General features: G+C 51.5%; 1 protein-coding gene across 11 annotated transcripts in view; it reads right to left on the bottom strand.

The window, feature by feature from the left end:
* EPS15L1 (epidermal growth factor receptor pathway substrate 15 like 1) overlaps positions 1-22,461 on the bottom strand; it is a 95,619-nt gene that overhangs the window by 47,510 nt on the left and 25,648 nt on the right. For all 11 annotated transcript variants that reach the window (XM_073900923.1, XM_025884750.2, XM_073900921.1 and 8 more), the window contains 9 exons: positions 21,174-21,269; positions 20,450-20,512; positions 17,057-17,182; positions 12,576-12,635; positions 9,178-9,411; positions 5,071-5,228; positions 2,394-2,550; positions 1,687-1,772; positions 732-804 (listed from right to left, as the gene is read on the bottom strand). In XM_073900923.1, coding sequence (XP_073757024.1) covers positions 732-804; positions 1,687-1,772; positions 2,394-2,550; positions 5,071-5,228; positions 9,178-9,411; positions 12,576-12,635; positions 17,057-17,182; positions 20,450-20,512; positions 21,174-21,269 — 1,053 coding nt within the window. The remainder of the gene's footprint in view (positions 1-731; positions 805-1,686; positions 1,773-2,393; positions 2,551-5,070; positions 5,229-9,177; positions 9,412-12,575; positions 12,636-17,056; positions 17,183-20,449; positions 20,513-21,173; positions 21,270-22,461) is intronic.

Raw genomic sequence — 22,461 nt, forward strand, 5'->3', positions numbered from 1 at the left:
GCATACATGCCAGACCCCATTTTCCAGCCCCACAACTCAGGAAAGCAGAACAGTCATTACCGATGTCATATAAGACCCGGAGATGTTAAGTAACTTGCCCAAGGTCACACAGCTAAGGAGAACTGGGTTCGAGCCCAGCAGTCAGACTCCCAGTCTCCGCATCACCACCACATGCTAGGAGGCACTGCAGGAAGCAGGACTATCCTGAGAACAGGTTAGCAGCCACTGACTGAACCTCAAACATGGAGACGTGAGTGGAAAAAGCCAGACACAAAAGGTCTCACATCTAACGTCCAGAACAGGCATATCCATAGACAGAAAGCAGATTAGTAGTTGCCAGGGGCTGGGGGAGGGGCAATGGGGGGTGGTGAGGGCTAATGGTCATGGGGTTTCTTTTTGGGGTGATGAAAATGTTCTGGGACTAGATGGAGGAGATAGCTAAGGAACATACTGAATATGCTAAAAACCACTGAATTGTATGCTCTAAAGGAGCAATTTTTATGTGATGTGAATTATAGAGCTCAAGTGAAAAAAAAAAAAAAAGAAAGAAAGAAAAAAAAAACCCCGGTCTATGGTTATAGGAAACTTAGAAGCCTCACCTGGAAGCCCCCCAGAAGCTTGTGCTTCCAGGAAGGGCAGGGCTAGCTTTCCTTCACCCCGCCCCCACTGACAGGCGCGGCCGGCGCTCCGCAGGGCACAGCTCATCTGCCCAGGGCGAGCACTGTGCTTACCTGCACTTCGTTGCTTTTCTGTCTGATTGCCTCTTCCTTTTCTCTAATGTCTTGTTCCAGGGAATACTTCTCTCTGGGCATTGAAAAAGATTTCAGGGAAGCACAGATGAGTGATAGCATGCCTACAGCCATGGTGTAGTCTCTCGGCGCCGACTTCTCGATGCCCAATTCCGTCCCTACCCACAGAACCCAGCTCAGCTGGCTCCCAGTGACTGTGCACCCGACATCATCCCCTCCCCTCAGTGTGGGTGGAATCTGTCGATACAATGAGGTAATGCTCCCAATGAGACCACTCGAGCCCCCAGAGCAGAGGGAAGAGGAAGGCAGAGCGAAGCCCAAGGTGCGGAGGGCTCAACATGCCCTCACTGACTTTGCCCCCGGAGGGCAAAGCGCTTTCTCGGCCCTTCTGCTCAGTGCCCTCCCCCAGAATTAACTGGTGAGAGGCGGCTGCTTTGAAGAGGATCCCAAGGACATACAGGAAATGGATGCACTTCTTTCTGCCAGATTCTGAGAGTGCAGACACCCCATCCAAAGCCCTTGTTTACGGGTGGGGAAACTGAGGCAGAAGGCACAGAGAGGAGCCACAGACTTGTACACAAAGCCTCTCTCAGTTAGCTGTCGGTCCTAAGCCATTAACTTGCCACCTGAGACTCTGCCATTTTATGTGCTGAGGGAGAGCAAGGCCTTCCTGAGCTCAGGGGGCAGGGCCTGGGGCTGCCTAGCAACAACCTGCCCGAGACCCCACAGCCCCCACTGACTACTGCGGACGTCATCACTCGAGCTCATTCAGTCAGTTCAGGAACTCAGAGGAATGTGCAGCCCTTCACTTCTGCTGTACGGCCTTGTGATGGTCAACTGGCCGCCATGCCTCACAAGCCTCTGGTACTTGTGGTAACAAGCTGGGATAGGCGCTGGTGTAAGGTTCAGATTCTCAGGGGAAGGAGCTTTAACACACCTTTGTAACTGGGCGATCTCTTGACTGATATCATCAAGTTCTTTCACACCAGTAAATTCCCCTGATCCAAGAGAACTTGAACCGTCCTGGAACGAAATTCAAATACAGAATTAAAAATTGTCAAGCTGAGGGGCCCCTGGGTGGCTCAGTTGGTTAAGTGTCTGACTTGATTTTGGCTCAGGTCATGATGTTGGGGTTGTGAGACTGAGTTCAACGTCTGCCACGGAGCCTGCTTAAGATTCTCTTTCTCCCTCTCCCTCTGCCCCTCCCCTCCCTTAAAAAAATAAACTGACAAACTGAGGGGCGCTTGGCTGGCTCAATTGGTGGAGTATGTGACTCTGGATCTCGGGGGTGTGAGTTCAAGTCCCACACTGGATATAGAGATTAGTTAAAAATAAAATCTTAAAAAAAATTTGACAAGCTGGCCTCAAGGCCCAGCGGGGACTAGTGGTCCTGGTATGAGGAATATAATCATGGTATCTCCAATTCACAGTAGCAAAAGGGCCAGCACCCTGCCTGGAAAACTATCCCAGTGGCCCAGACACACCCCCTAGACCCACCCCAGGGCCCCTGGTGAAGGCTGGGGCCAGATCAAAGTAGGCAAAGACAGCAAGGCACTGGCGGGCTCACGCGGGCCACTGCCGCCACCTGGTGGCAGGCTGCGGGAAACCACACGAACAAGACCGGGTGTGGCCAGCAGTACTCACCGGGATGGGAGTGCCTCTCTCTGAGGGCGGGACCATGTCCGGTGACAGAACTTGAGGGGGGTCGATGCCTTTACTGACCTTCTGCTGAATGAAGTACATAGCTAATGCAAACTGGTCTTTACTTAACTTCCCTGTTTGCCTCGTATCAGCCAGGGCCCTGGGAGAAATATGCAGATGCTAATTACACGTCAAAGAAGCAAGAATTCAGCCCTGCATGCTAAGTACAAATCACAGAACCCATCCTTTAAAGAAATGACCAGCGACAATACAAACAATGGGGCACAGCGGCAACTCCTTTTCTACTGAACATCCCGTTCCCGGACAGCAGTCCCGATACCCTCCACCCAAGCACCCTGCCCAAAGACTGGCTGGAGAACCACCAAACCCCACCCCACAGGCCAAGGTGGCGGGCCTTTGGGAGGACCTCATCAGCAACTACCAGAAATGGCACCAGCTCTTCACGGCGTGCACGCGGGGGCCCGCGATGGTCCAGTACAGAGCAGCTGTTCTGGTAGACATGAAGCGGGGCCCGAGCGTGTCCCCTCAGGTCTCTAGCCAGCCCCTGCAGCCCGGGTTATCCGAGCAGCCTGAGCGGCTGGCTTTCAACGGGGGTGACAGCAGCAGCATTCTGGGTTGTCATCCTGAGGCGATGGGGCCCGGAAAGCCACGCCTGACCGTGCTGCTCAGGGCAGTCCCTTACAGCTGAGGTGTCCCTGCTCCCGTGGCCTTCTGGCAGCCTGGCAGACGGGCAAGGCAGCACGTAAGCCAGCAGCACACGGAGCTCCCGCAAAGCCTGGGAGAGAAGCTCTGCAACCAGCTCAGTAACCAAGGAGCTGGCCGTTATGGGAAGGAAAGCTTCACGCAGTGGGACGAGGCCTCCACATTTGCAAAATGTCTCACCCCGGCCACTCAACAGGCGGCCTCACTTCCCACTGCGCGTAGTGACTGCAGAGCAATGACACTACCCTCTAACACATAGCAGAGGAGAGCTGGGAAAGGTGAACAGACTCCAGCCCAAACAGCCAATGAACAGGGCCGCGGCGGGGAGGGGTGCATAAAGACCCCACCGAATGTTGCTGATAAAGGCTGGTCTAAAAACATCTTCATTCTTGTTGCAGTCTGAGGGTGAGGTGTGCTGATTCTGCCTGCCAGGGCCGGTCCTGCTGCACACCCAGGCCACAGCTGCTCCTGGGCCCGAGGCCTCTTCTCTCGGGCCCTCTCCTGCTCCCCCGTCTCTGAAGAAGCGTGGGCTCCAAGGCCCGCATTGCGCTGTGCTCGGCCAGCCCCCACCCGTGGCAGCACTGCGTTCTGGCTCCAGGGCTATGCCCCCGAGGCCTCGGGCCGCAGCTGCTCCCGACCAGCCCTCCGGGCATGTTACCTGCGCTTCAGGGATGCCCCCCAGCTTCCCCGGCCACCCGCAGACAAGCCCAGACTGCGCTTCAGGGATGGCCCCCGCTTCCCCGGCCACCCGCAGACAAGCCCAGACTGTCGTGCTACTCTTCAAGAGCGTGCTCATCCTGCCTTTTCCCTTATATGCAACACTTTCTGCGTTCCTTCTTTAATCCAAGCATACTGGTGATTCCACTGTGTCACTTCCCCGTGGATGCACCATTTGCAGGTTGAGGTACTGTCCCTGTGCTATGATCGGGGCGCGGCATCGCTACCTTTGAATCACACGTACATCCCACTTCAAGGTGATAAAGGGGACGCTGCACTTCCTCAGCCTCTAAAATGGGGCAAGGGAGCTGAAGGGGCGGAGAATGACTGTCCCTGACCTGTCAGAAGCAGCTGGTCTCCCCCAGCTGTTTGGTGACTGGCTGGGTGTCACACACTCCTGAAGGGACAGCCTGTTTTCTCAGGTTGGGGCCTCCCCTCACAGCGTGGACATCTATGAATTATTACCAAGGACGTGCTAAATTTCACTGCTCTTCTTTGGAGGCGTTCACCTCTCCAGAATTATATGGAAATTCTCTTTGTGACTCCCAAGTGAAGCCCCCTAAGCCCTGAGGACAAAGTTAGAAAGTGACCTTCACCACTGGTCAGCTGCGAAAGAAGCCATCCCAGTGCTGTGAAGATTGCTCTGGTCCACCCTGAAGGAAAGTAGGGGTGAGGCCGGCTCCCTGACCGGCCCTGAGGTGTGGACCAGAGTCTCGCTGACTGCTCACTCTCCTGATGGGAGCCGAGTCGAGTCACTGACCTTCATAGGCCTCCTAGGGGAGGCGGCCGCAGTCACCACTGCCCAGGGCGGCTCTACCGGAGCTGCTGGAGACATACCGCACACGCCCCTCACAGGGGCAGAGCCAAGCGTCCACACCCCGACTGGCTGTGGCAAAGGCTGGGTGTCCCGCTACAACCAGCATAACCACCAGCAAGAACTCGCCCCAGTCACTCAAGCAAATCGCCCCAGAGCTGTGAGAGGGACTAAACGGGTGGAGAGTGAGCTGCCATGCCCAGGGTACAGAAGGGCCTTCGCAATCCTACCTCACTCAGCTCCCGTCCGCCCCGGCAGGAGGCCTGCTGCAGGGCTGGAGAGACGCCCCCGACCGCCATGCCCTGATGGACGCCTGCCCCTCCTTCAGCACAAGCCTCACTTCCTCGGGGCCCCTCAGAGCCACCCACAGCCATGACCTCCACACAGGAGGCCTAGACGATCCGACGTCCAGCTACCCATCCTTACCATATGTGTGCTAGAAGGTTCTGGGTGAGGCCCGAGTGCATGAAGATCTCCTTCACCTCCTGGCCGCTCACATAGCCATCCAGGTCCAGGTCGGTCTTCAGGAATATCTCATCAAATCGCATCTTATCTGCAACCGGCACCACCCAGCTCACGGTTGGCTGAAACGGGTTTCAGAATGGTTGGTCTCTAGCTTCTCATCACCACAAACAGGTGCTATTAAAGCGCTTCCACGCGCTCCTGACCTCCTGACGAGAGAACTATTAAGGCGCTTCTCCACACATGTGAGTAGCACGACTCCATGACCCCAGAGGGCACAGAGGAGCCCCATTCTGTAAGTGGGGAAACTGAGGCTGAGAGCAGCTGACACCACTCAGTCAGCCTCTCCCACCCCATCACAGCGCCCCCTCCTCCTTGTATTTAGAGGAGGATAAAGACCCAGCAGGTCTGAAGGGGCTTGAAGGGAAGCCGGTGAATTCTCCTTCCAGGAGGGGGTCCAAATGTGCCAGGCAAGACCCTCCTGACGGCCCATGTTAGAAGGACGGTCTCCTGAGCACCAACCAGCCCCGCTCTGACGCCAGCCTTCCTGATCCTCTCGTCTTCTGCCTGCAAACACTTCTCTGCAGCTGCCACAGGAGTTCTCATGCCCACGCTCGGGATTCTGTACTCCGTCCTTTGAGTACAGACTCCATTCCCCATGACACAGCAGCGTCCCCATGAGGTGTCAGCGCACAGCAGACACTGACAGGGACTGAATGAGGCGGACGTGAAAACGGTGTCTGCTGGATGGACAGGCACCCAGGGCCCTCTGGTGCTGGCGGGGGAGCCCAGGCCCCAGAGGAGCATGCCTGCCACCCACAAGGGCCCCACCACCCTCGAGGGCACTGCCCCGGCAGATGCAGCAAAGAGTATCTGCGAGCCCCGGGTAGTGCCATTTCGGCAGCGACAGGGCTTGGCCACCTGCTGCATGTGTGACCCCTCCCGCTGCCTGCTCAGGTCTACATAAGAGGGGTCCACCAGGGCCCATGTACCTCCTATTTCAGGGGCATCGGGGGCCCCTTCAGCTGCTAATTCTGGACATGTCACCTCTGACCTTTGGCATACTCATTGAACCAAGTTCCACAGTGCCTCTGCCCCTTCTCCTAGAGACGTTTTTCCTCATCTGCTCTTTCTGAACAGGTCTCCCTCGCTATCCAAATCCAGCGTGATCCTGACACGAGCACTGGGAATCCAGAACGCGGGGGGGGGGCGGAAGGGGGCGGAACCAAGGGACACCATGTTACCCGGATCATTTCAGTTCCAGGATTCTGGATAGTGAGAATGAGTTAGTCCAGCAAGGATTTATCAGAACCTGTGGACCGAATTCAAAGAGCAAGGGCTCAGGCAGCAGGAATTTAGATAACGAGAGAGACCTGCACTTTACCTGCCCTATTATGTGAATTTTGTAAGCCACCTCAGAGTAGACATAAAGACGCACATAAAGGATCTCTAACAAAGAAGAGGCTTGCTGTCTTTACATCCAGTGGGTGGGGTAAGCTAAAGCTCAGATGCCAAGAAACCTGAGGAGGGAGTAACAGCAGATCAGACAAGCTAAGCTGGGGGAGAAAACGGTTTCTGTGCTCCACAAGTCCCAAGAGATTATAACTCTGGGATGACAAAAATCCTAACATTCAATGTGCACACAAAATGAGCTTGCTGCCTGATTTCTGGGGTGTCAGAGTATGTTGACAGCAACACTCCGAATCCAACTTGGCTACAAATCCAACAGGGAACAGCCTTCTCCTTGGAGCTGGGTCTCCCAGAAAGGGCTGGGCTTAAGGCTGGCTTAGCAGCCACAGGACCCCACTAAATAGCAACAGACCCTGGTGGCTGAAAGGGGCTGCACCCCACAGCTGGCTGTGAAGACAGGACCTTGCGGCCCCAGGCTGGTGGTGAGAGAAGTGGGGGAGGGGATGGCATGGTGACTGTGGGTCCCCAGAACTGCTCGCTCTCAAGTCTATGACTCCACCAGCTGCCCCCATCCTTGGGGAAAGGAACGCACCCGCAGAGTGTCTGAGCTTGCTCCCTCTCTAGCCCTGGCCTTGCTCTGGTGGCCCTGGGGTTGATGCACACTCTGCAGGACCTGTGAGTCATCAATCTTAGTGTTTCAAATTTTTCTGATGGTTGTTGCCGAGATGCATTTTGCAAATTCTAACAAGAGCCACAAAGACATCTGCTCCGGAGTCGGGGAAGTGTCGGCGGGGGCTCGCCTCAAGTCATGGGGGCCCAACTGAGCACCACAGGCATCCCTAGCGGACAATGCCACTTACGGACAGGCCAAGACCAATACAAGATGGTTTCCCATTTCTGCTCTTATGGTTCATATCTGAACCTGCATGGCAGTGCTGGCTGGCCCTCTTCACATCACCTGCACTACTTTCCCTCTGAAACCAAAAATGAGGCAGAACGCAAAGCATGACTCAGGATGGAACGCAGGATGTCACATTCTTGCGTGTTTGAGATCATCTCAAAGGTGCCTTTTTATAAAAGAGCCCTTCATGGTGTGCTACATTTGCCAGAACAAGAAACGTCTTTCTGGTTTGTTTTTTTTTTAAGATTTTATCTATTTCTTTGACAGAGAGAGCGAGAGAGCACAAGCAGGGGGAGCAGCAGAGGGAGGAGAAGCAGACTCCCCACCAAGCAGGGAGCCCGATGCAGGGCTCGATCCCAGGACCCTGGGATCAAGACCTGAGCCTAAGGCAGACGCTTAACTGACTGAGCCACCCAGGTGCTCCAAGAAATGTCTTTTTGATACATAAGATGCTGCCCGCTGGGAGTCAGAGCCCCCACACCGTCTTCCTAACAAGAGATGGACACCTCCCTTGCTCACGTGACACTCAACACGTTTACTGAGCATCAGAGTACCTGAGATTGCTCTGGCACTGAGATGATAACCAAGAACTAACTCTGTTCTCATGAAGCTAAGCGGGAGGGATGTGGAAGAGACAGATGACACATAACTATGTAACAGGCCAGGCCTGGGAAATCTAGAACGCAGAGTGGACAGAGCCCAGGGCACACTGGCTGTGGTCATGCCCGAGCCCCCTGCTAAGGTGCCCCATGTGAGCAGAGGCCTAACGAAGCAAAGTGCTGGAGTGTGATCCGGGAATGCACCTGCCCAGCAAAGGCGCTTCCTGAGGCAGGAGGGACAGAGACAAGACAAGAGAGCCCGGAGGTGGGATCAACCGGAGTGTCTGAGGAAGGGTGGTATTTGTGTGCAAATGAATGAGAAACGTAACTCCGAATCACTGTAGCTATGGACTCGATGTTTGTGCCCCGCCCCCCCGACCACAGAATTCTTGTTAAAACCTAACCCCAATGTGATGGTATTGGGAAGTGGGGCCTTGGGCAGTGATTAGGTCATGAGGGTGGAGCTCCATGAAGGAGATCACTGCCCTCATGGAAGGGACCCCAGAGAGCTCCCTCGTCCTTTGCACCACGTGAGGGCACAGTGAGGAAACCATCTGTGAACCCGGAATCAGGCTGCCATCAGACACCCAATCTGCCAGTGCCTGGATCTTGGACTTCCCAGCCTCCAGATTTTCTGTGAGAAATAAATGTTTGTCACAATCACCCAGTCTATGGTATTCCATTACACTCAGAGTAAGGTACCGACCATAAATATTGTTTTAAAAAACATAATCATGGGGTGCCTCGGTAGCTTAGTCAGTTAGGCGTCTGCCTTCAGCTCAGGTTGTGATCCCAGGGTCCTGGGATCGAGCCCCACGTCAGGCTCCCTGCTCAGCAGGAAGCCTGCTTCTCCCTCTCCCTCTGCTGCTCCCCCTGCTTGTGTGTGCTCTGTCCGACAAACAAAAAAAAATCTTTTAAAAAATACTAACTAACTAACTAACTAACTAACTAAATAAATAACTAAATAACTAAATAAATAACTAAATAAATAAATACATACATACATACATACATACATACATACATACATACATACATACCGCAATCACCAATGTTACCTTTCTGGGGTCCCGAATTACTTGCTCCCAAGGAACATCCGGCTGGAACTCTACCCGCGCAAACGGCGGCTGTAGCAGGGGCCGCACTCAGAGGGCACCGTACCTGTGTTTGCTTGATGCTGTGCTTGGGGGACAAGCTCCCCGTGCTGTTCAGGCTGCTGACGCTGCCGTGCGAAGGCGTGGAGCGGAGGCTGTCTTTTGGCGGGGGGCTGGCGGGCAGGACGGGCACGGCGCCTGGGAACACGGTCTTCTTCCTCTTGGAAGGTGGGATGAGGGATGGGGGCAGGACGGAGGGCACAGGCTCCTTCTCGAGAGCTCGGTACACCAAGTGCATCGCCTGGGAGTGTGAAAGAGGATTACGTTCAGGCAGCCAGGCGCAGGCCGTGGGCAGGGAAAGGGCAGCTCTTTCCGGGACTGCAGCGATGGGACAAAGACTGCTCTTCTGGAGGTCCCTCCCAGCTGAACAGAGTAAAAGATAAACCTTCCCTGATGCGTTCTCTTCCAATGCATCATTTTTCCAAGATGTGTTTAATCACATAAGATCAACATGAGCCCAAAAGGAATTCAATCATGCCCAACTCCACACGTGTCCCTTCAGCACAAAACTCCAGGGCTGACGAGTCCCGAAGTAGTGGAATTTGGAAGTCTAAAGACACACCACAGGCACTATACGTACTTCCTGTTTCAGGTGGGCAGAGAAAAGAAACTTTGTCTAATACAAAGATTTAAGTCTGTTTGAAAGTGTAACAAAACCAGGGGTCCCTGGGTGGCTCAGTTGGTTAAGCCTCTGACTCTTGATTTTGGCTCAGGTCCTGTCCATGCTGGGCATGGAGCCTGCTTAAGATTCTCTCTCTCCCTCTACCCCTCCCCCTGCCTCAAAAAAAAAGAAGAAAAAGGTAACAAAATCAAACCAAAATTATAACCCTTCCCACTTAAAAATATTCCTTAAGTTGCTATTTGAATATAGACCAGCTCACTAACATAGGTAAAATTTACCATCACTTAAAAACGCTACAGAATGTTAAACCCAGAGAGTGATGAAAAGAAACCTAAATGACACAATTATAAGACCCATTTACAGAACAATATAAATCTCAGCTGAAATGATAGGAAATGATAAAAACAAAACAAGAATGGAAACTCAGGGCTCCTGAGGCCATGAAGAGAGGGGCATGTGCCCGGGTTCACTGTGGGCCAGCCATCCCATTCCTGGGAAATCACCCCAAGAGCAGTTCGACGATCCAAACACCTCAAGTCCAGTGCGGTCAGAGAAAATATAAAAACTAAATAACGAGGGTCTGTGGGACAGCGAAGCTAGTGTTCAATGGGGACAGAGTTTCAGTTTTGGAGGATGAAGGGTCCTGGAGATGGGAGGTGGTGGCAGCTGCACAGCCACGTGAAAATATTAATGCCACTGAACCACACACTTGAAAATGACTATGATGGTAAATTTTATGTTCTATATATTTTACCACAATAAAAAAATAATAATGGGGTGCCTGGGATGGCTCAGTTGGTTAAGCACCTGATTTTGGCTCAGGTGGTGCTCTTGGGGTCATGAGATTGTGCCCTGTGTTAGACTCCAAGCTCAGCGTGGAGTCAGTTTGAAATTCTCTCTCCGTCCCCCTCTGCTCCCAGCCCTGCTCGTGCTCACTTGCTTGTGCTCTAATAAATCTTAAAAAAAAAAAAACAAAAAACCCACTACCCTTAACTACAAGAAGCTACTTTGTTCTACTTTGTTTGAGATTTAAGGGAACAAGGTGAATAAATCCCATGAATGGGAAAGGTCAAAGAAGTGAGGTGGAGGGAAGGGAGGAATGACAGGAGAGACAGAATGACACAGGCCCAGGGTGAGGAGGGCTGGCTTGCAAGGACATGAGCCTGGCCGCTGGGCAGCTGAAGAGGAAGGTGGGGAGCTACAGGGGTGTGGAAGGCGCAGCTGCATGGGAAAGCAGCCTATAGGACGGGAGAGCCCTGATCAACACACAGAAACACCAGGGCCATTAAAAGAAGAGGGCGGGAGTACCAGGGCTCAGACACAAGCAGACCTGAAAGCAGATGGTGGTGCCCTGGGACACCTGCTGGGCCCATCTATACACACCTACTTCCAGCTCTGTCTACTAAGAGGTCCTGAAAGCAGTGGCACCCCAGGGGCACTGAGCACCCCAGAGCCCACATCCTGGTTTCTAACACCATTCGCCACTACATGGAACCGGGGCTCCCTGGAGAACCAGGGCCGGGGCAGGTATTTCCTAATACACAGGAGGAGCCAGGAGCATCCCCCCAAGCCAAAAGGAAGCAAGTGCTCAGACAATGATGTGATGTGACCAAAGAACAAAGGAGCCAGCAGGGAGGAGCTCCATATAGGCAAAATAAATCATGCCACTAAAAGATTATAAACCATGGAACAAAGGATGCAGCCCTGAGTCCACTGTGATACAAACCCCTATAGTAGAAGGCAAACCAGAAAATGTGCAAGAAGTGCCAGAATTAGAGACTCGTCTGGCAACCACCATAATCGTCACTCAATCAGGTGAGACTCCTGGGGGGACGCGAGAACTAGCGGGTGAGAGGTGGAAGAGTAATGGGGTGGTCCAGTCCCCGCGTGTCTCCCACAAGAGACTGAGTACACAGGAAGAGAGTAACTCTGCAGAGAAACCCACAGCCTCTACCAACTGCAATCAAGGTTGACACCGTGTCGACAATGTGGGGTAAGATACCACAAGTCCTGTAGATGGCACGGACCCCAAGAAAAACAAGCATCAGCTCGGTGGGGTCCTGCCCCATGCAAGTGCACGACCTGGATCATCGTGAGGAAACAGCCGATATCCCCAAGCTGAGGGACCCTCTACAACTATTGGCCTGCGCTCTTCAAAATACCCATGAGACATAGAGACAAAGGGAGCTCTTGCTCCAGATTAGAGGACACAAAAGAGACGGAGCTGCGGAATGTAACACAGGAAGCTGGAACTTCTTTGCTGCAAAGGATGTTTGGGGACAACTGGCAAGGTCTGAATAATATCCTTAGGTAATACATGATGACATATTAACACAGAAACTATACGATAAGACACAAAATAGTATGATAAATTAGACACTGTCAATGTTAATTTCTTGATTTTGAATTGGACACTGGGTGTGTAAGAGAATTCCCTGGTTTTAGGAAATACACACTGAAGTATTCTGGGACAAAAAGGTATGGTGTCTGGAACCGACTCCAAAATGGCTCAAAGGAAAATGTTACGTGTGTGTATACATACGTGCATATGGCGAGACAGGAGCGGAGGAGGAGGATCAAGCAATGTGGTAAAAAAGTTATCACTGGGGAATGTGACTCAAGGGTATTCAGAAGAATTCTCTGTATTTCTGTCACTTTTCTTTAAATCCAAAGTACATCAAAATAAACACTTTCTAAAAATCAGAGGAAAAAAAAAACACGACTCGAGAAACATTTCCTTCCTCAGCAGAGTGGAAAAAAAGAGAGTCACAGCAGGGGCCTACCACAGCAAACTCATCTCTGTCCAGGTGCCCATCCTTGTCGATGTCACTGAGGTCCCAGACCTGCAAGGGAAAGAGAGCAAGGCTTACTGGGGAAGGAAGCATGCCTGCCAGAACTCAGATTCCGAGTGCTCGGTGCATAGCAGGGTTAAGACAAGGCAATCAAAATGCATTTGAGAACCAGTTGGTGGGTTCTCTGAAAAACCACTAGCTGATGAAGTATCGTCAATTCCAAGATCCTTTTTGTTACATGATGTTCATTTTCTCTCACAAATAATCATAATTATAAACACGTCCACCTTGGTTTTCTCTTTATCGTCTTACCAGGAATTCTTAGAAAAATTGTTTTGGTTTTGGCACCAGGTGTTGCTCCAAACACAAGCCACCCACCACCATTCACGCTGAGCAGGGCTGTGGGCGTGCCTTTACCACTGGTGGATGGTGAGGCAGGCGCCACCAAGTATGCTTGGCCCACTTGGCACCCTGAAGATGAGGCAGGCAGGTACAGGTTCCTATTCTGGGTCAAAGGCCAGGTGCCAGATTTTCTAAAGTACAATCAAAGCACTAGCTTTGTGACCCAAGTCAGCCCCACCCCGAACCAGCAGGCCTGCCTGACTCGGACAACGCTGGGCACGGCGCCAGTGCCCAGAGCTAAGCAGATACCTTAGCGTCCAAACATGGTGCTTCATGTGCTGGTCCCCTCTCAATCATGAGTGACATCAGCCCAGGGACATTTCTCATGGGCAGGTCCTCCTCCCCAGCCCTGCTGCTGTCCTTGACTTGGGCCCCTCCAATACTCCACAGAGGCCAGAGCCTCCAGCTGGCCTCTTTGCCTCTAATCCTTTCTCCAGGGTTACCATGGGGACTGTTCTAGAATACACTCTGAGCCTGTCCCCTAGACTGGCACATGAAGCCCCCTGTGCCCTATGCAGGTCCCTGCACCACAGTCCAGCTTCCAGGGACTCCACCTTGATCTCTAGGGAGCCCAAAGTGTTCACAGTCCCTTCAAGCAGACAGATGACCTTTCAGAGGCATTCTGCATCAGGCTGAGTGCTTTATGCCTCCGGGTTCAATTTAAGAAACAGAGGTTCATGAAGAGTAACTTTTCCAAAGACATGGAACTTGCTCAGGGAACTGGACTAGAACAAGACTTCCTGGCTCCACGCCTCTCCCTGCCCAGGGCCTCTCCACCTCAGCACCACTGACATTCAGGACTGCATCACTCTCTGTGGTGGGGCTGACCTGGGCCCAAGTGATGTTGAGCAGCGTCCCTGGCCTCCACCCACCTGATGCCAACAACACCTGACCCAGACAGGACAACCAGAACTGTCTCCAGACACTGCTCAACATCCCTGGGGGAGGAAGTGCCCGGTAAGAACACCAGCCCTCCCCAGCATGCCTCTCCTCATGCTGTCATGCGCCTGGTCTTCCCATCCCATCGTCAGCCACCCATCTCTTCTCTCTGGAGGACACGATCCAGAAGTGCCTACTCTAGGAAGCCTTCCCTGCCTGCCCCGTACCCCTCTGCTCTGGTGGGTCAGGCACCTCCCCTCTGCCATTGTCCTCACCGGGCAGAACCACAATATCAGGGAGGCAATGGGCAGTAGGGGGTCACCAGGAAGAGTGAGGGCTCTGGGGACCACCCAGGGCTTCACTCCCCTCTCCATGAGACCCTGAGAGGCTTATCGGCCACTCTGAAGTCCCCCTTTTCCTAATCTAGAAAATGGAAGGGATGCCATCCATAACAAGGTTGTTTCAAGTCCTGAAGGACTTCATTCACGCAAACTGCTATAACGGGGCTTGGCGTGCAGTAAGCCCTCGATAAATAAATATTATGATCTTAACTGTTATTTATTTATTTGCTCTCCTGGACTACATCCAATTTTATCCCCATCTTCCCGGTGCTCAGCAAAAGGCCTAGCCCCAAGCAGACTCCAAACTTCCTGAATGACTGAATGGATGGTTGGTGCACGGAAGCGCGGATGAATGAACAGAAGCAGAGAGGCACGGATGCACGAGTGCACTGATGCATCGCGGATAGACCGGTGCACAGACGGATGGGTGCATGAATATGGAAGCACACCTGCATGGATGGATGGGTGCACAGATGGATGGGTGCATGCCTATGAACGCACGTGTGCGAAGATATAGATGGGTGCATGGATGCGGATGCACACACGCATAGGTGGATAGATGCATGGATATGGATGCATGTGTGCGGAGGTATGGATAAGTGCATGGATGTGGATACATGCACGCACAGGTGGATGGGTACATGGATGTGGATGCATGCACAGGTGGATGGGTGCATGGATGTGGATGCACGCACGCACAGGTGGATGGGTGCATGGATGTGGATGCACGCACGCACAGGTGGATGGGTGCATGGATGTGGATGCATGCACAGGTGGATGGGTGCATGGATGTGGATGCATGCACAGGTGGATGGGTGCATGGATGTGGATGCACGCACGCACAGGTGGATGGGTGCATGGATCTGGATGCATGTGTGCGGAGGTATGGATAAGTGCATGGATCTGGATGCACGTGTGTGGAGGTATGGATAAGTGCATGGATCTGGATGCATGTGTGTGGAGGTATGGATAAGTGCATGGATATGGATGCACACACGCACAGGTGGATGGGTGCATGAATGTGGATGCATGTGTGCGGAGGTATGGATAAGTGCATGGATGTGGATGCATGTATGCGGAGGTATGGATAAGTGCATGGATCTGGATGCATGTGCGCAGAGGTATGGATAAGTGCATGGATCTGGATGCGTGTACGCGGAGGTATGGATAAGTGCATGGATCTGGATGCATGTGTGCGGAGGTATGGATAAGTGCATGGATCTGGATGCATGTGTGCGGAGGTATGGATAAGTGCACGGATCTGGATGCATGTGTGTGGAGGTATGGATAAGTGCATGGATATGGATGCACACACGCACAGGTGGATGGGTGCATGGATGTGGATGCATGTGCACATGCTTGAATGGGTGCACATAAGCCTGGCATGTGCAGAAAAGCAGATGAGAAGTGACCTGTGTGCCACAATACTTGGAGCCCGGCAGAAGATCTGCAGAATGCACCCTTCCCAGCCACAGCTCCCTTTCTCATGAAGCACATTCCACCTCTGTCAATCTCTCTGTCTTGTTTGTGATCTGGCTCTACAACAGGATTACATCCAGTCGTCAGGTATTCTGCAAGGACTGACAAACGCACATCACGTGCAGGATGGGGTAGCCCCATCCTGCTGCAATTAAAACTCATGGCTTATAAAGATGCTTGGTCCCCATGACAGAGCTCCGCCTACACCAGGCCACAGACAAAAGGGAACAAAGGGATTTGAGAGACTCCCATTTCTTAGTGGCCTTCTTTCAAAATACTGTATTAAGATAGGCTCTACCTGGGTCCTATCAAATGGGCCAGTGTCCACAAAAGTCATAGTCAAACAGAAACAGTATGAGGCGAATCCAAAGGACAGGAATTTGCACCTTTCCCAAAGGTTCTACCAAATGTCCTGAGCGAGACCCACAGGTGTCGCCTGGGGCAGCAGGGACTACGCTCAGTCCCCTGCTCTGGGCCTGTGCCTGCCACCTCCCCGTGATCCAGTCCAGACAGATGACAACATCCATCCCTTCTCAGTGCAGAGCAGGGAACTCAGTATGGACAGCCTTGTGGAACTGGGCTTTGGGCACAGAGCAAACACACAGGGCCATGATGCAAACCTCACTGGAGGGAAGACAGTCTGGAATAAAAAGCTGTATCTAAAAAACTTGTATTTAATAGGAACAAAACTAAGGGCTTTTTTTTTAAGAGAATGCATAAAATTTTTTCTAAACTTGCAGCAGAATTTAAAGTACCTTTACCTCAAGCTCATAGGCAGAAGAAAAGTAATTAAAAATAGAAAAGAGGGGCACCTGGGTGATACAGTCAGTTGAGCATCTGACTCTTGGTGTAGGCTCAGGTCTGACTGAGCCCTGTGTTGGGCTCCACGCTTGGTGCGGAGTCTGCTTGAGATTCTCTCTCCCCCCTCTCTCTGCCCCTCCCACTCACGCTCTCTCTCTAAAATAAATAAACCTTTAAAAAAAAAAAAATAGAAAAGAAGCAAAGAGTTCTAGACATACACTCCTATACTTCTCCCCAGAAGCATACGGGGTAGGGGAAATCCCAGGTCTGGGTCTCCAAACCTCACCTCTGCCCATCTTTGGGCCCTGGGCAGCAGACTCACTTCTGAAGCTGCCTCCCCAGGCGTGCAATGGGCCCACACCAGCATCTTCCCACAGGCTGGGGAGTATCGTGAGTCACATCCACGAGGCCCTAAGCCAACTTGACCATAGCAAGTTCTCCACGCACGTCGGCTCTTACAAAGCCCCTGATGGTGCATGGCCGTGTATAAAGCCTCATACGTGTGCGTGGGGAGCAAGCTCGGGGCGGACGGAAGTCAGCAGCAGTTCAGGATGTGAGAGAACCACTTACCCGGCCCAGGACATCAAGAGGCAGCTTTGAGTTCATGAGGACTGGCTTGACTTTGTCTCCAGAGAGCAAACCACTGATGGGTAAGAGGCTTTCAAAAATTCCGTCGAATTTTGCCTTTTCTTCCACCTAGTTGGAAAGGGATAGCCTGAGTGAGTAACAAAAGGGTGCCCGTGGGAGAGTCTAAAATGACCTCTGACCCAAAGCGGAATGAAAACAGGCAAGGACCTGCCATTGGCCTTGCCTAAAAGCACAGGACGTCTTACAGCAGTTCCAGAGTGAACCTCTACCCTGAAGGAAACAGCTCCCTGGCAACTACGAATTTGGCGGCCAAGGTCAATGAGGAGAGAGGACCTGGCCATGGGCCTCGCTCTCCACCACGGGGGCTGCCTGGGAGACAACGATCGCCCCTACCTCCCTCCTAGGAGCTCACCAGGATGAGAAAGATGCAAGTGTGAATGGGTTTTTGTTCTTTAAGACAAACAACTAAATCTGGATGTCAATCTACAGAACTAAAGGAGCTCAAGAACCAAATATAAAAATAAACCAAAGACTTAAGCAAGCAATTATCAAAATCAACTTTAAGAACAGGAAATCCTCTCAGAGTAAGAAAATAAATTATAAAAGCTCCTCATGAACAGAGACGTCTGGACGGGACTTACAACACAGAGTAGCAGCTACGGCCGCTATGAAATACGAAATGCGGGCGGCATGTCCGAGGGGCCGTCGGTGAGGCAGGTCTGGGCAGGGACAGTCTGCCCTCCTCCAGAAATAAAACCCATAGTGACTGGACCCGGGGGTGGGGGGGGGGGGTTGCAGACCCCTCACTACCCGCTCTGCCCACGAGCTGGAGCCACGGGAGCACTAAGAAACCCTCACAAGCATCTGTTGACAGAATGGATAATCAAAGTGTGGTGCATCCACGCAGTGGAATATTCTTCAGCCTCAAAAACAAGAGATTCTGACCCAGACTCAACAGGGATGAACCCTGAGGACATTATGCTGATTGAAATAAGCCAGACACCACAGGACAGGTACTGTGATTCCACTTCTATGAGGTCCCTAGAGGAGTCACATTCTCAGAGACAAGAAGCAGACAGGTGGGCGCCAGGGGCTGGGGCGGGGCGGGGAGGAGTTAGTGTTTAATGGGGACAGAGTTTCACTTTGGAGCGATGAGAAAGTTCTAGAGATGGATGGTGGAGATGGCTGCACAACAGTGTGAATGTACCTAATGCTACTGAACTATATGCTTAAAAATGGTCAAGATGGTGGGGGTGCCAGGTGGCTCAGTCAGTTGAGCGTCTGACTCTTGGTTTTGGCCCAGTCATGATCTCAGGGTTGTGGGATCAAGCCCCGCGTTGGGCTACCTGCTCAGCACGGTGTCTGCTTGAGATTCTCTCTCTCCCTCTCCTTCTCCCTGCCCTTCCCGTCCATGTGCATGCATGTGTGTGCGCATGCGTGCGTTCTCTCCCTCTAAATTGTCTGCATATTTTCTCTCTCCCTCTCCCTGCCCTTCCCGTCCACGTGCATGCATGTGTGTATGCATACATGCGTGCGTTCTCTCTCTCTAAAATAAATCTTTAAAAAAAAAAATGGTCAAGATGGTGAGGGGCGCCTGGGTGGCTCAGTCGTTGGGCGTCTGCCTTCAGCTCAGGTCATGATCCCGGGGTCCTGGGATCGGGCCCCGCATCGGGCTCCCTCCTCGGCAGGAAGCCTGCTTCTCCCTCTCCCACTCCCCCTGCTTGTGTTCCCTCTCTCGCTGTGTCTCTCTCTGTCAAATAAATAAATAAAATCTTAAAAAAAAAAAAAAAAAAAGATGGTGAACTTCACGTCACCTATATTTTACCACAATTAAAAAGAAAATAAGAGGGGCGCCTGGGTGGCTCAGTCGGTTAAGCGACTGCCTTCGGCTCAGGTCATGATCCTGGAGTCCCGGGATCGAGTCCCACATCGGGCTCCCTGCTCAGCGGGGAGTCTGCTTCTCCCTCTGACCCTCTTCCCTCCCATGCTCTCTATCTCTCATTCTCTCTCTCAAATAAATAAATAAAATCTTTAAAAAAAAAAAAAAGAAAAGAAAAGAAGAACACAGAAAGGAGAGCGCACACAGACACTGCACCCAGGAGGCACCGAGACGGTGAGCACCCTGTGTCCCCCTCAAGTGTCTCGAATTCTGCCCACCAGCTTGAAGACCAGCAGCTCTCCCAACAGAAAAGAACACTTGGCACTTCAGCTTTGTCACTGTTTCTCTGACTGAAACGGCTGAATCTCTCTTGAAAACAGTCTGCCCCCCTCACAGAACCATTCCTGCCCAGCCTCCTATGTGAGGCCTTGCAGCCTCCTCTGGCACCAGCCCTTCTCGGGAGGCCTCAGTGCAGCCCTGCCAGAAAGGGACGGGAACAGTTCAAGGACTAAGAGCTCTCCGGCATCGTTTTCCACAACAAAGCAGCTCTTTTCCAAGTAGGTGCCGTGCAACTGGACTACAAAGAAGGAACTCCTTAGTACTGTGATTGCTGCCGGCAAAGTGCTCAATTGCTCCCAGACGTGACTCCACAATTCCTTGGTCACATGAGGCTGCCTCCTGCCCTCTCCCTGGCCAAACCTCCCCTTCTCCAAACCCTTCCAAGGACGGAACAGAAAAACCGTGTAAAAACAGGACAAATGTACTTGAGGTGGGGTGGGGGGGAGGGGGTCTTTATTTTATAGCAAGACTGTTATTAATGCTAGTACTTAAGCCAACTAGAAGTGAGGAACTGTGACAATCCCCTTACAACTGAGGAGTGAGGAGGTCTCAGTATCTGCGAACCGTCTCCACGTCCCACGTGCATTTTCTTTAGGACTGATTCTGTACCTATTAGAGGTTATATTAGAGGTTATCCTATTAGAGGGTTATCGCTTGTGTCTTTCTTTGCTGCTTCTAGAAAAGACTTGGGACATGGAGGTTGTCCCCTCAGGTACTGAGAGCTTTTCCAAAAGCAAAGACAGCAACAGAAAGGAATGAATAATAACGCATGAACTGGCTACAAATAAAAGTGAGAGCTACGAAGATATCTTAGAGGTTTTCACGCTTGCAAGTTCTCACAAGTGGCCCTTCTATCCTGTTTAACCAACCCAGGCAGCAAAAACCACATAACATGACCCAGAAATGCAAAATATAACTGTAAAATTTTAAGAATCCATCGCCTGAAACTCAGCTAACTGCCTTAGCAGGGCAATGTCCAAAAAGGTCACGGCCATTTAAAGACTTTAATCTGAAAGAGTATCTTGGTTAAATTCTGTGGCAAACTCACTCTGAAACAGACCAGGTACAATCATCCCATGCAGCATTTTGAATACCATAAGTGGCTAAAACAACTGCACGTGGAGGACGGCTGAGGGGCGCCGCCGGGGGTCACTCACCCTCACAGCCCAATGGGCCTCTGCAGATGGCGGCGTGACCATCAGAGGGCTGCTGGTGTCGTGCTGGAAAGGAAAAGAAACACTCAGCTGTAGCTGGCATGGAATTCAACTCCAGAGGACGTGTTTGTGCAAAGGACACACATTTCCAAGTGCTTTCAAAATGGCGAAAGCCTCAAAAAGTTAAACACAAGAATTACCATATGCCCCAGCAATTCCACTCCAAGAACTGAGAACAGGAGTGCAAACAAATCCCAGAACACGAATTGTCATGTCCACCACCAGAGGAATGGACGGACCATAGAATGCGGTCTGACTTGGCAATGAAAAGGAACCAAGCACTGACACCCGTTACGGGGCGGATGATCCCTGGAAACATTACGATGAGTGAAAGCAGCCAGATCTACGATTCCATAAAATGCCCACAACAGGCAAATCCATACAGACAGAGAGATGAATGGCTGCCAGGGGCTGGGGGTGGGGGATCCCGTGAGGGGTTACTAACTGGGTAAAGGGTTTCCTTTTGGGGTGATGAAAACGTTCTGGACCTAGAGGGAGGGGCCAGTCGTACAACACTGTGAATGTATTAAATGTCACCAAGTTGTTCACTTTAAAATGGTGAGTTTTAGGTTATATGAATTCCATCTCGATTAAAAAAAGAGAGAAAAACACAGATCAACAGATGATACCAGAAGAGCACGAAGAACCGAAGGATTTTGACACTTACGAATTTAGGTGGCGGCATGTTCAAATTCAGATTGCTCAAGGTAACTTCATGGCCACTCTGTGCACAGGCCACTAGTCTCAGTGCAACATAGAAACCCTGCAAATCCAAAAAAGGGGGAGGGGTAAACACTAGCCAGCTGGCGATGACAGGGGGAGAGCTGTCTGCAGCCGCGGGCTTTGGGAGAGAGGGATTTCACTTCACTGCAACAATGAAGACTCAATGTGCAAAAGTCATGTGCAATGACTCAATGTGCAAAAGGTCCCCCTGTGCAAAACAGTGGAGCACTGTTTAAGTGAATATGCCAATGGACTCAGTCCATTGCACTCTGGACAATCCAAAATTTCAAATGAATATATTTTTTAATACCTTTATTATTTTTTAAGGAAGCTTTATGCCCAACATGGGGCTTGAACTCACGACCCTGAGATCAAGAGTCACGTGCTCTATCAACTGAGCCAGCCAGGCGCCCCTCAAATAAATGTATTTTAAGCAATAACGAGCTCCTGACATTTAGGAAAATGTTAGATTAGAGAAGCGGCAGACTAGAGTTTAAGACTATAAATAAATGATGATTCAAATATGTGTTGACTTTTTTTGGGCGCCTGGGTGGCTCAGTTGTTAAGCGTCTGCCTTCGGCTCAGGTCATGGTCCCAGGGTCCTGGGATCAAGCCCCGCATCGGGCTCCCCGCTGGGCGGGAAGCTTGCTTCTCCCTCTCCCATTCCCCCTGTTTGTGTTCCCTCTCTCGCTCTCTCTCTCTCTGTCAAATAAATAAATAAAATCTTTAAAAAAAAAAGTATGTGTTGACTTTTTAAAAATGGTTTGAAATAGACAGTTGTTTGGGAACTGACTGTCACGATTCACTGTGATCCCTTGGCCTTGCTGAAGATAGCCTCTCCCACTCGCCCCACGCCCCGCCCTGGCCCGATGTGAACCTTACCTCCCATGCAGGGACAAAGGACCTGAACTAGGCCATCAGGGGCCTTTGCTCTTCCCCGCCCTCCTCCTAACCCAGAGCCGGCCATGCCACAGACTTAGTGGACTCACAGAGCATCACCTAATTTTTTTTCATTGATCAAACAGCCTGAGAACACGAACTGTTTTAAAGCTATAAACACAATCAGAGTTTTAAAAACATCTTCAAAGACAGGCGCGCTAGATCGAACTTTCTCAGACTGATGTCCACAGAATGCCTGAGTGGCGTGTACAGAAAAGGGGATGTAAGAAAGTTTCTGGGAACTTCATTAGACAAAGTTAACAGGTTTCTCGTCCACAAGGTCCTCAGACTCT

The sequence above is a fragment of the Callorhinus ursinus genome, unplaced genomic scaffold (genome assembly GCF_003265705.2).
Source record: "Callorhinus ursinus isolate GAN/ISIS: 27379988/994484 unplaced genomic scaffold, GSC_fseal_2.0 scaffold15, whole genome shotgun sequence".
In the NCBI taxonomy this organism is placed as follows: domain Eukaryota; kingdom Metazoa; phylum Chordata; class Mammalia; order Carnivora; family Otariidae; genus Callorhinus; species Callorhinus ursinus.